This window comes from Mobula birostris, chromosome 29, assembly GCF_030028105.1.
Source record: "Mobula birostris isolate sMobBir1 chromosome 29, sMobBir1.hap1, whole genome shotgun sequence".
Taxonomy (NCBI): domain Eukaryota; kingdom Metazoa; phylum Chordata; class Chondrichthyes; order Myliobatiformes; family Myliobatidae; genus Mobula; species Mobula birostris.
Genome location: NC_092398.1, coordinates 27,118,653 through 27,132,594, shown reverse-complemented (window position 1 = coordinate 27,132,594; position 13,942 = coordinate 27,118,653). Strand labels below are relative to the sequence as shown.

The 13,942-nt window shown below is 50.6% G+C and overlaps 1 protein-coding gene across 4 annotated transcripts in view; it reads right to left on the bottom strand.

Moving 5' to 3' along the window:
* Positions 1-5,854: 5,854 nt before the first annotated feature.
* Positions 5,855-13,942, bottom strand: part of LOC140190079 (ras-related protein Rab-7a-like) — a 14,139-nt gene continuing 6,051 nt past the window's right edge. For 3 of the 4 annotated variants that reach the window (XM_072246544.1, XM_072246545.1, XM_072246543.1), the window contains 4 exons: positions 10,152-10,278; positions 7,667-7,885; positions 7,133-7,258; positions 5,855-6,132 (listed from right to left, as the gene is read on the bottom strand). In XM_072246544.1, the coding sequence (XP_072102645.1) occupies positions 6,046-6,132; positions 7,133-7,258; positions 7,667-7,885; positions 10,152-10,278 (559 nt within the window). In that variant the 3' untranslated portion in view covers positions 5,855-6,045. Of the gene's footprint in view, positions 6,133-7,132; positions 7,259-7,666; positions 7,886-10,151; positions 10,279-11,543; positions 11,859-13,942 lie in introns of all 4 variants that reach the window. The other variant, XM_072246546.1, reaches the window with a different exon arrangement.

The window sequence follows — 13,942 nt, the reverse complement described above, 5'->3', positions numbered from 1 at the left end:
GCCTCCGTCAGTCAGGGTCACCCATGGATATTGTGTACTAGTCTAGATACACAAGCCTGCGTAGTCTGATATGGAGAGCAAGCTGTTGCCCATGTAGCAAGCTCCCCCTCTCCATACAACTGATGAACCCGAAGGAACGGCAGAGACTGATAGTTTTGATACCAGCAGTGAATTCAACGTAGAACTGCCTTAGGGGCTCCAGTTCCAGATTTTTCTCTCGGGGTTTACTCCCAAAGCCTTCCCCATGCGTGGGTATAGCTGCAAGGCAGTGGAGATTTGGGATCAGAGTTTTCCTTCTCAGTGAGCTTGCAACCACAGCTTATGAGTCCCATCTAACGGAAGTAACTGTTTTTAAGGCATCAGTAACCCATCTTTGCCGCTTCGCCTGTCAGCAGAAATGGTTCCGCCGGGATTAATAGCTAAACCACGCATGAAGGCCAGCAGCTGGACTTGGTTGGCAGAGGCCATATGAGGCGCACGCCATTGGGAGCATTTAATAGGTAGTGGGAGCTTGATTCCATTACCACCCCGGGCTACAACAATCTTAAGGAACCACTGTAATATCGATATATCTGACTTTATCTTCTCCCTCTCAAACTGCAGGGTGAATTCTATCATATTATGATCACTGTCTCCTAACGGTTTCTCTACCTTAAGCTCACTAATCAAATCTAGTTCATTACAGAACACCCAACCCTGGATTGCCCTTTTCCCCAGTGGGCTCAACCACGAGCCGTTCTGAAAAGCCATCTCGTAGGCATTCTACAAATTCCCTCTCTCTTTGGATCCACTTGCATATTGAAATCCCCATGACAATTGTAACTTTGCTCTTTTTGTATGCCTTTTCTATCTCCCCCCCCCCCCCCCCGTAATTTGTATCCCACATATTTGGAGGCCTGTATACAATTTCCATCAGTGTATTATTACCTTTGCAGTTTCTTTACACACAATAATTTACATCTTCCGATTCTATGTCACCTCGGATTTGATATTTTTTTTTACCAACGGAGCCACGCCACACCCTCTGCCTTCAGATACAAGACGTATCCTTGGATGTTAAGTTCCCAATGTGATCTTTCAGCCACGATTCAATGATGCCCACAACGCTGTACCTGCCAATCTCTAACTGCGCTGCGCCTTATTCTGCATACTGCGAGTATTCAAATATAACACCTTCAGTCCACCATTCATCGCCCTTTCCAGTTTTGCCGTACCATCTGCCTGCCCTCATAGTCCCACTACACACGGCGTCGACTTGTATACCAACTTGCCCCATCCCCCTGCCAAGTTAGCTTAAACCCTCCCTAACTGCTCCAGCAAACCTGCCCACAAGGATATTGGTCCTCCTCAGGTTTAGGTGTAGCCCGTCCCTTTTGTATGGGTCATTCCTTCCCCAAAAGATATGTAGGCAGAAGAGACGGAATTCGGCCTCTTGTTCAGCCGAAAGGCCTGTTCTACAAGAGAGCGACCACCTCGTCTCCTGCCTTCCCTCGTTCTCATCCACAGACGGTGTCAGCTGAATCGGGATCCTAACGGCCCCCTCCCTCCCAGATCCCAGTGTAACGGGCTTCCAGAGCAGCCCGGGTAAGTAACTGGTCAGGTCAAGAGGTCTGCTAAGATGTTGAACGGCACGTTCCCTGAAAGGTGTACCGTTCGGACCTTGCTCCACGCCACTCCCTCCCTTACACTCTCCCTAACTCGTTACCTTCCCTCCCCAATTCCTTCTTCCTCCCTCCGTGCCTCGCCTTTTTCCGTCTCCTAACCCTCCCTCCATGCCTCGCTTTCTCCCGTCTCCCCTCCCTTGTCTTCCCCTGTTTACCCCGCTCCTCGTCTCGTTTTATTTGTCACATGTATATGTATCCGAACGTGGAAACATGCAGTAAAGTGCATTATCCGCGTCAGCAACCAGCGCAGTCCAAGGTTGTGCTGGGGGCAGCCCGCAAGCGCTGCCACGCTTCCGACGTCCACAGCTCACTAACCCTAACCCGTATGTGTCTGGAATGCATTGCCGGCAACTTCCCTCAGATCCTTCGCCCCGACACAAGGATGTTGCCAGCGCTGGAGGGATTTAGGTTATATGGAGAAGTTGAACAGTCTAACGCACACAAAATGCTGGAGGAACTCAGCAGGCCAGGCAGCATCTAGGAAAAGACTACAGTCGATGTTTTGGGCCAAAATGTCAACTGTACTCTTTTCGACAGATGCTGACTGGCCTGCTGAGTTCCTCCACCATTTTGTGTGTGTTGCTTGGACTTCCACCATCTGCAGATTTTCTCTTGTTTGTGGCTGAACAGGCTAAGACTTCATTCCTTGAAGCAAAGGAGACTGACTACACCCTAAGGAATACAATCATTAGATAAACACCTAGGTAGCCTCCAACTTGATGACATAGATTTCTGTAATTACCTGTAATCCTCCTCTTCCAGTTCCCAGTGGCTCACCTCTTCCCTTCTCATCACCTCCCTCTGTTGCCCCCTCCTTCCCTTTCTCCCATCGTCCACTCTCCTCTCCTATCACAGTCTTCCTCCTTCAGCCCCTTATCTTCTCCTCCTATCTCCTGCTTCCCAACATCTCATTCTGACTTCTTCCCTTCAAGTCTTGATGAAGGGTCTCGGCCCGAAACGTCGACTCTCCATAGACGCTGCCCGACCTGCTGAGTTCTTCCAGCAGTTTGTGTGTGTTGCTGTGGAGTTCCAGCACTTGCAGAATCTCTTGTGTTTACAATCTTGAGGAGCAGGGAGAGACCATCTTTTCCCCGGGGCTGATGAACTGTGCACTAGTTTAAGGTGAGAGGGGGCACCTGGTTTTCACACACGGAGTGGTCTGCATATTGAAGCCGCTGCCAGAGAACATGGTTGGGGTAGGTACATTACCGTTTAAAAGATACTTGGATAGGTCTGGATTGGAGAGCATGTCTTGTGAGGGTAGGTTGAGCGAGCTAGGTCTTTACTCTTTGGCGAGAAGGAAGATTAGAAATGACTTGATACAGGTGTGTAAGACGATAGAGTGGATAACCAGAGATTTTTTTTTCCCCAGGGCATAAAGAGGAAAGAGTAACTTGAATGTCAGAGGTAGTGTTTTAAACACAGATTGGTGAGTCCCGGGAGTAGTGGCAGAGCAGACACATTTGGGGTGTTTAAGAAAGTCTTAGATAAGCGTATGGATAACAGAAAAAAATGGGAGTTATGTGGGAGGGGAGGGATAGATTCATCTGGGAGTAGGTTAAAAGGTCGCCACAATATCGAGGACTGTAGTGCCTGTTCTAAACTGCAGTCAGTTATACTCCAATTATTAGAAAATTCCCTGCATTTTCATGTCCTGCGCTGCCGTTTTCTATGGAATACGGGCCAAAGACGGGTAAATCTTGGTCCGCACGGACGTGTGAACTGCAGGCCGATTTCTGAGATGACTCTACAATGCGGACATCAGGGTGACCACCGCCGCCATGCCCCTGGAGACACCAGCACATTGGAGAGAGTCCAGAGGAGGTTCACTAGTTGAACGAAAGGGGTAACGTATGAGGAGCGTTTGATGGCTCCGGGCTTCAACTCGCTGAGGTTCAGAAGAATAAGAAGGAACTTCATTGAAACCTACTGAATATTAAAAGGCCTAGATAAAGTGATAGAGTTCCTAGGTTGAGTTTCCAGTATTAGGGGAGTCTAGAACCAGAGGACACAACATGAGAATAGAGGGACCTCTATTTAGAATAGAGTTGAGGAGGAATTTCTTTAGCCAGAGGGCGGTGAATCATTGCCACGGTCGGCAATGTGACGGAATATATTTAAAGCAGTGGTTGATGGGTTCTTGATTAGTAATGGTGTCTGAGCTTATGCGGAAAAAGCAGAGGATCGGGTTGAGAGAGGTAATAAATCAGCCATGATGGAATGGCCAAATTCTGCTCCTATGTCTTGCATCAGCTGTGGGTTGGGGTAGGGAATGACGCTGGCTGCATTATCAGCCTTGTTCTTCTCCCCCTGCGGCTGCCGAGGGAGAATCATAAACGGTCGACGTCCGGGGACGAGACCTTTCGTCAGGACTGTAAACGAAGGGGGCAGTCAGAATAAGTACAAGATGACAGGTCATAGGTGAGACCAGATGGATGGGGGAGGTGGGAGGTGATGGGCGAAAGCGATCATCTGATTGGAGAGAAGATGAACCATGCGAGAAAGGGAAGGATACCAGCGGGAGGTATGAAGAAAAGGGGAGCCACACTGGGGAATAGAGAAAGGGAGGGGAGAGAAATTACCAGATGTTGGAGAAATCGATGTTCGTGCCATCAGCTTGGAGACTAGCCAGAGAGACTTCGAGGTGTTGCTTCTCCAAGATGAGAGTGACCTCATTGTGACAGTAGAAGAGCCAATGTACCGACATGTGGGAATGAGGATTGGACAGACAGAGAGACGGTGTCCTCTGGAAAGCTGTTTTCGTTTTTGTTTTGAGAAGAGGGAGCAAGGTGGATTTGTCCCTCCCCTGGAGCGGAGGAGGTTGAGGGGAGACCTGGCGGAGGTGCATGACGTTTCCCAGGAGACCTGGTGGAAGTGTGGCCAATTATGAGGACGGTAGATCATTAAGAACCCAGATAAAAGGAGCAAGGGTGAAAGGTGGAAGAGATCAGAGGGGGATTTTGTCCCACAGATAAAGGGATGGAATCTGGAGCGGCTGCCTGAAGTGGTGGCGAAAGTGGAGATTCCCCAACAGTCCGACCGTGTGTTTCGAATTATCGTAGGGCAGCACGGTGGTGCAGCGGTTAACATAATCTTTTATTCCAGCGCTAGCGGCTCGTGATCAATCCCTGCTGCTGCCTCTGAAGAGTTTGAATGATCTCTCCTTGGCCGCGTTGCTTTCCTCCGGGTGCTCCGGTTTCCTCCCACGGTCTAAAGAAGTGCCTGCTAGTTGTGGACATGGGATATCGGTGCCGGAAGCGTGGCGACACTTGCGAGCTGCCCCCAGCGCATCCTCTGACTGTGTTGTTGTTTGACACAAATGTCGTGTTTCATTGTACACGTGACAAATAAAGCTAATGTTGAAAATATGAAATCTACACTGAAAGACACCCCTACATAAATATTCAAACGTCCACCATCCACTTTCAGTAATTTTAAAAAAATAATTTGTTCCTCTCTGCCTTGTCTGTGCCGGTGGTGTTGTGGTATCCTCAGCTGGATTTCAAAACCAAAGGTCCCGGTATCGAATCCGACCGGGTCCTGTCTGTGCTGGGTTGAGCGTCGAGCTAGCAATTCGACCTCACGTTGCTAAAAGAAACAGCGAGGTTGCTGCTCGATGCGCCTTTGTGTCTGTCTTGTGTTTTTTTATAAATATTCTTTATAACTGTGGAGGGTCTGTTTACCATATCGAGTAGGAGGTAAGTGGGTTTCATGACGATAAATCCAATGATTAGCATGGGTCTGGTGGGCCAAGGGCCTGTTTCACATGTCTATGGCTCTCCCGCTGACCAGCATGGGTGATAAAATGTAATCACCCCCTCGTACCCAAAGCAAGAAACAACAGCTGTGGGGATTTACATGCGGAAGGCCGAGCAAATTATCCAGAGGAACGGGTCAGGAGCGGGAGGACGGGGAGCCTCTCTGGAGAGCCGTCCTCTCGGGTCGTGAACCTTCACCGGACCGCGGTCTCTCCCGTCTCGTACCACTGTTCCGTCGAGGCGGTCGCGGTCGCGCAGTAACTGAAACGCTCCCACGCCCATAGCTTTTACTGCCGCACGGCTGGAATTGGACGCAGTTAGAAAAAGTTTACGAAACATGAAAGAGTTCTTTTGTTGGAGTATATTCATAACACCCATCAATTAATAAAATCAAAATTATGCAAGTTTTCTATTTAAATTTTAATTATCTACAGTTTGCATAATTATAATAAAAATACATGTAAAGTGCTGTGCATTGAAAGGGCCGTGTAAAAAGTTCCTGCTCGGAATTATATATATGAGAGAACGTTGCCCAGACGCAGGGACTCAGTTCTTGTTGGGTACCACAGCAGTGGCCGAGCGGGAGAGGGGTTACGGCGGAGGTCGATATCCAGTCGGAAGAATCAACAGCTACAGGGCCAATTGGGGCTGGGCTGCGTCTGGAGCTGAACCAGGTCCTGACTTTCCACGCAGCGGTCCACGTCCTTCACCTGCAAAAGGGGAGCGATGGTGGTTACGCCGTTTCCCACACCACAGGCCGTCCAAGTCTACAAGGTCATTGCATTTCTTAACCTCTCTCCCTCTTCCTTTCGCAGCCACAGAGACTGGATGCAGCGGAGCGCGCCGGCACCCCCAGCTAAGCAGCCATGAAGTCTTCCAGCATGGAAGCAGGCCCTTCGGCCCGACTAGTCCATGCCGGCCAAAATGCCTCATCCAAACTTGTCCCATATGCCCGTCCTTGACCCCTTTCCAATCTTTCCTACCCACATACCTTTTAAACTTTGATAATGTAGCTGCCTCAACCACTTCCTATGGCAGCTCGTTGCAAATACGAACCAAACTCTGGGTGAAAAAGTTGCCCCTGAAGTTCCTATTAAGTCCATAAGACACGAGCAAAATTAGGCCAATCGACCGTCGAGTTTACTCCGCCATTCCATCATGACTGACTTATTATCCCTCTCAACCCAATTCCTCCTGTCTTCTCCCCGTAATCTTTGACGCCCTAACTAATCAAAAACTTATCAACCTCCGCTTTAAATATACCCAGTGACTTGGCCTGTGGCAATGAAATCCACAGATTCACCACCCTCGTCGTCCTAATATCGGTTCTAAAGGAACGTCCCTCGATTCTGAAGCTGTGCCTTCTGGTCTTAGACTGCCCCATTACAGGAAACATCCTCTCTATGTCCACCCTAACATGGCCTTTCAATATTCGCTCGGTTTCAGCGAGATCGCCCCTCGTTCTTCTAAATTTCAGCGAGTGAAGGCCCAGAACCATCAAATGTTCGTCATACGTTAACCCTTTCATTTCCGGGATCATTCTTATTAACCTCCTCTGGACCCTCTCCAACGCCAGCCTGAGCTAAGGAACCCAAAATTGCTCATAATGCTCAAAGTGCGGTCTTCCCCCTAACCTTAAACCCACGCCCTCTCATTCTCGATTCCGCAACCCCGCCCGTCCCCGCTCCTCAACTCTACTATGCAGTTCACCTGGTTCAGCGTTAAGCGCGTCGCAGCCCGAAACGCCGTCTCCACGTTGAGAGCTTCCTTGGCGCTGGTTTCGAAATACTCCGCCTTGTGGGTTCGGCACCAGCCCTCCGCCTGCTTCCTGCTGACCTGTGGTTGGAGTGAACGTTATGTACGAGGCGGGGGGAGCTTCTAGGGGTCGGAGGAGGTCACAGAGACGGGATGGGTGTTGGCTCCGGAGGGGTTTACATAGACTGGGAGGGAGGTGGTCACGGAGACGGGGATGGGACTATAAATCTAGGTTAGGTCTGAACAGTCGGGGATCTCCTCCCCATCTCAACACCCCACCCCCGGCCTGGGCTAGATCCGGTTTCTGCCGTACACACACCCTCGCTCTAACCGATTTATAGCCCGCGAATGCCTAAACTGTCACCGAACTTGGGCCCATAACCACACGTCCCGACGCACCAACTTGTAAGCGAGGAATTCTGACCGTCCGCGGGATTGGAGAGGGGAGAGTCGTGCGGGGTACGGAAGGGGCGAAAGGGCCCTCCTCACCTCCCTGTTCCCCAGGTCAGCTTTATTCCCCAGCACGACGAAGGGGAAGGTCTCGGGGTCCCGGGGGGAGCCCTGCACCACGAACTCCTGTCTCCAGCCCTGCAGCGCCCGGAATGAATCGGCCGAGGTCACATCGAACACCAAGAGGCAGCAGTCGGTGCTCCGGTAGAGGACGGAGCTCAGAGACTGGAAGCGCTCCGTGCCTGCTGTGTCCCATACCTGCGGGGTGATAGGGAAGACAGGTTATCGACCCCGCTACCTGCAGCAAATCCGCCCCACGCACAATCCTGACCAGTCCCGACCCTTCCCACCCAACTCCAACCTTTCAACCCAATCTCCTCGGCATCCTCTCTAACCGTCCCAATAATGAGTCGACCAGACCCGAACACAAAAGCCTGGTCTAACCAGAGCTTTATAGAGGTGCAACATTACCTCACGGCTCTTGAACTCAATCCCCTGACTAATGAAGGCCAGCACACCGTACGCCTTCTTAATCACCTTCTCAACCTACTCGGCGACCTTGAGGGATCTACGGACGCGGACCTGAGCCGCACCGAGCTGGGCGACGACACGGTACGCACCGAGGCTGACGGTCCCTCGGTCTCCGCCGGCTCCTCCCGGAAGGGTATTACTGCCAGTGGACCAAGGAAGGCACTTGGATCTACCAGTACGGCAAGCATCGCTTTGAGAAAAAGGAAAATAAATATACCGGTGGAAATCCAGTGTGTCCAAGACCAACAAACCCCAAAGTGGCAAAAAAAAAGGGATTGGAGAATCCTTTGGTGGTCCAAAACAAAATGTGAAGAAAGAAAACACAGATCCCTCAAATAATGAGCGCACCAGCAGCAGGACTGGGAAAAAGGAGAAAGCTCCGAGGGAGGCATGCCCTCTGTCTGCAGAATCTTCAGATGAAGCTGCTTCAGGAGATGAGAACTGAGTTCCAGGTTCCTCTGACCACGTTTATTACTTGAACAAATCCTGGCATGAAGATATGTCAATTACTTTCCAGTATGGACTTGTTAGGTTTGTACAGAAATTCAATAAAATACACTTAAATTCCAAATAAAAAAATCACTCTGTTGCTCCGCACTGCCTAGAATCCTGTCATTAACCCTGTATCTGCCTTCAAGTTCGACCTTCCAAAGTGAATCAATTCATAATTTTCCGGGTTGAACTCCATCTGCCACTTCTCAGTCCAAAGCTGAATCTTGTCAATATCCCATTGTAATCGATGGCAACCTTCTACACTATCCAGAACTCCACCAACCTTCATGTCATCTCCAAACTTACTAACCCACCCTTCCACTTCCTCATCCAAGTAATTTTCACAAATCTCAAAGAGCAGGGGAGCCAGAACAGATCCCTGTGGCCTGTTTGACCTCCAGGCAGAAGACACTCCATCTTCAACCACCCTCTGCCTTCTGTTGGCAAGACAGTAACAGGACTTCCTATTTTTGCTCTTAGAACACTTAATAAAACTTCCCTAACTACCATGTGTTAGCCCTCTGAAGGGGTTCCAGATCAATATCACCAGGTCTGGGAGCATAGATCAGGATGCCTCACCATGGCCTGCCCCCACCACTCCGAGAGACAACGTCACTGTTCTCCAAACGGCCATAACCGCCAAGTTTTAGCTCCCTGAATAACTTCGGGTTTAGGTGGCTGTCTGTTGTATCCACGATAACAGGAGACCTGTGCGGGAGAGTTTTAAAAAGGGAGAAACCATCGTGGTGGGGCAGTAATGCCCTCTCGACCTCGCAGGTCCAGGTCCAGTGCTACGAGTAGTTGTAACAAACTGAGGTCTTCCTTGGTTGCCGTGGATGGCCACGACTTCTTGTGGTGCCTCGTCAGGCCCTTCGCTCTCCACAGAGCGTAACAGAACCGCCTTCCTCTGTAGAGCTCATCCTCCCATAGTTCAAAGTTCAAGTTAAATTGTCATTCAATCATACATGAATAGCCATAAATATGGCCAAACAAAATGGACCAAGTTACTAAACATAGAACCAACAGTCATACACAGCACAAAGCACATGTACCACATATATGATATCAGTAAATTACAGTCACACAATATAAAATCCTAGACTCTGAGTCCATGTATGTTGCAGCAGTCTATAGTTTGGCTTGTTTTCTGCCTAGTCTGCCAGAGATTACCTCACATGCCAAGACAAGTTGTACAAGGCTGCCAGCTACCCTCACCTAGTTTAACCCACCCGATGAAGCGGTGTACCAAGGTGTGCCCTCTGTTGCAAGCAAACTTCTATTTGGAGCCACTGGTGAGAGCTGAGTATCCGGTGAGACCCAAAGGTGAGTGAGCTGCCCCAGAATGGACACAACCAGCCTCCTCAGCAGAGGTACTCCCACTCCCTGGACACCCCATACGCCCACATCAGCAGATACAACAGTGTAGAACAGGTCACTTGTCCTCAACCCCCCCCCCCCCCCATCGCCACTCTCAGCCCGGCTCCCAGCTCCCGGTGCCTACCTGCAGGGTGACGTGCTGGTCATCCACTGTGATGTCCCGGGTGAGAAAGTCGGCCCCGATTGTCGCCCTGTACAGGTTGGTGTAGCGCTGGTTGATGAACTGGTTCATCAGGGACGACTTCCCCACTCTGAAAGAGGAGGCACGTTCTCAGTCCGAGGGAACAACCCTTCCGAGCCCAAATGGTGGAGTTCAGAAGAACGATCAGGGAAGATCTCACTGAAACCTGCCAAATATTTGAAAGGCCTGGATAGAGTGGACTTGGGGATGATGTTTCCTGTAGTGGAGGAGTCTAGGATGAGAGGGCACAGCCTCCGAATAGAAGGACGTCCCTTTACAACAGAGATGAGGAGGAATTGCTTTGGCCAGAGGGTGGTGAATTTGTGGAATTCATTGCCACAGACAGCTGTGGAGGCCCATTCATTGGGTATATTTAAAGAGGAGATTGATAGGTTCTCGATTAGTCAGGTGATCAAATATTATGGGGAGGAGGGCAGGAGAATGGGGTTGAGAGGGATAGTAAATCAGCCGTGATGGAATGGTGGAGCAGATCTAGATGGACCGAATGGCCTAACTCTGCCCTCATACCGTAACGGTTTAAATCACCCAGCTGACAGGAGATACACTGACCGGGGGAGAGACGTACACAGCACAGTACAGGCCATTCGGCCCCTGATGCTGGTGGTGACAGGCTGGGTGGACAAATTGGATTGGGGGTGGAGAATGGAGGCTCGAGATTTCATTAAATAAGACACACTAAGGTTGTCATTGTGCTGCCATCGGGAAGGTAGGGGGGCTCGGGACTCACAACAGACTCTTCATCTCATGCTTTCGATACTGATTATTATTATTTCTTTGTTTCTGAATTTGCAGTTCGTTGTGTTTTGCACACCCAAGTTAGTGCGGTCTTTCATTGATTCTATTGTGGTTATTATTTCGGGCAGGCGGGTCTCGTCAGCCTTGGATGGCAGCCCGCCTGGGAGAAGGAAAACTCTGATTTTAAACCTCCGCTGCCTCGCAGTCATACCCACCCAAGGGAAAGGCTTCGGGAGTAAACCCCGAGGAAAAGATCTGGAGCCAGGGGTCCCCTAAGGCGGTTTGATGTTGTTTACAACTTCACCCTGGCGACCTCTGCGATGACACTGGTGCCAAGCTGTATCAGCGCTTGCCCTTCCCCTGGACTACATCAGTGACGTGGAGAGGGGGAACCCACTGCAATGGGCAACAGCCGGTTCTTCAAATCCTCCCGCCCTGGAGAGGACACAGTCCACCAGAGGCACAAACCCATGATCCCCTCGGACCGACGGTGACCAACTTATTATTCTAGTATGGATCCGCAAGGAAATGAATCTCAGAGTTGTATATGGTACGTGGGCACTTTGATAATAAATTTACCTTGAACTTTAAGAGATGCCATATCGGTGACCATCCAGTACTGTGAAATGGCGACGGTGCGGACGGCGACGGTGAGGACACTGACGGTGCGGACGGTGACGGTGCGGACGTCCCGCGGTCAGGACGGCAACGGTGAGGACGCTGACGGTGCGGACAGCAACGGTGAGGACAGCCCGCGGTCAGGACGGCAACGGTGCGGACGTCCCGCGGTCAGGACGGCAACGGTGGCGGACAGCCCGCTGTCAGGACGGCGGACAGGCCGGACAGTCTAGACCGGGTTAGTTCTCTTGGGAGTGGAGGATGCTGAGGGGTGGCCTGGCTCAATATTATTTAATGTCATTTCCAGTACGCAAGTGTAAGAGAGAAGGAAATAATTGTTACTTCGACCCAAAGAAGCTCAATAAGATAAAGAACAAAATAGTTAAAACAAAACACAATAAATATAAACACACAATGCATGGGTTGTTGGGGTGGAGACACGTCTCTAGCAAAGGAGGTGTAAGGCGCTCCTTCCCTCCGTTCGCCTGCAGGTCACCCTTGGGTAAGATATAGAATAGTACAGCACAGTACAGGCCCTTCGGCCCACAATGTTGTGCCGATCCTCAAACCCTGCCTCCCATATAAGCCCCCACCTGTCTAGTAGTCTCTTAAACTTCACTAGTGTATCTGCCTCCACCACTGACTCGGCCAGTGTATTCCACTCACCAACCACTCTCTGAGCAAAAAACCTTCCTCTAATATTCCCCTTGAACTTCCCACCCCTTACCTTAAAGCCATGTCCTTTTGCATTGAGCAGTGGTGCCCCGGGGAAGAGGCGCTGGCTGTCCACTATCCAAGATGTGGCCCCTGCTTAGCCCCTCCCCTACCCCACCAATCAGGGTGACGTGAGGCTATGGGAGCAGGTGGTAGATGGTCGTATGAGCAAAGCAAAGCACTTCCGTAGAAAAATTTGCCAAGAACAATCATGGTCACGGAAAGACGGTGATCACCCCGCGTCGTACGGCACAGCACATAATGGTGACATCATACGACACGGCACATAATGACATCATACGACACGGCACATAACAAACAATCACAAAATCATTTCTATAGATTGATTGTATGCCTGTAAAGTGGCACTGGGCACAGGAGTGTCTGCACATAAGGCAATTGACAGGAATTGATAAAGTTGTAGTATTTGGGGGTGTGGAGGGGTGGGTTACTGGGTGGAGCTGTTGATCAGCCTTACTGCTTGGGGACAAGTAACTGTTTACGAGTCTGGTGGTCCTGGTGTGGATGCTACGTAGCCTCCTCCCTGATGGAAGTGGGACAAACGGTCCATGAGCAGGGTGGGTGGGATCCTTCATGATGTTACTGGCCCTTTTCTGAAACCTTTCTGTATATTTGCTCTTGGTGGTGGGTAGGCTGGTGCCCGTGACGAGTTGGGCAGTTTTGACGGTGCGGACGGCTCGGGGTCAGGACTGCGGAGAGATCGGACAGGCTAGACAGGGTTAATTCTCTTGGGAGTGGAGGATGCTGAGGGGTGGCCTGACTCAAGATTATTTAATGTAATTTCTAGTACACAAGCCTTCCTGCCCACCGCAGTGCAGTGTCCAAACCAAGCAGTGATGGAGCGTGTTAGGATGCTGTCTAACTGCGCGTCTGCAGAAGGACGCGAGTGTAGACGTGCACAGTCCAGCTTTCTTCACCCCCTCAGAAAGTGGAGTGTATGAAATTATGAGGGTCATTGTCCACCCCCTCCGTCGGGGAGGCGAGTCTGACATTGACGGTAAGAGGGGAGAAATTTATTCTTGTTTTTATTTCGTGATACAACACGGTGACAAGGCCGGACATGTCCGTAACACCCAATTATACCCATGTGACCGATTAAACTACTGACCAGTATGGAAGGAAACCGGAGCACCCGGGAGAAACCCACACGGTCACAGGGAGACAGACTAACTCTTCACAGACAAAACTTGCCCAAGTTTCCATCAAGTCTCTCCTCGGACCTTCAAGCTGTGCATTGCAGTTCATCAGTTCTCAGCCCCATGCGATCACCCCCTCTCCACCGTCAGCCCTCAGGGTGCTACGCTCCAAGGAGGAAAGTCCCAACCCGCCCCACCTCCCCTCCACGGCTCAGTCCCTCAGAAGCCGCCAACGTCTGCTTAAATCTTCTCTGCACGCTTTTCAGCTTGATGGCGTCTCATCTACAGCAGGGTGACCAAAACTGAGCACGACCTTTCCAACTGCGGCCTCAGCAGCGTCTTGTACAACTGCAAAGCAACGTCCCAACTCCTGTACTCGGTGCCCTGATTGCTGAGGGTCATCGTACCTCATTGCCCCACCCGAGATGCCATCTTCACACCAGAACTCCACGTCTGGGAGCGGGCATACAGAATAAGGACTCGATCCAT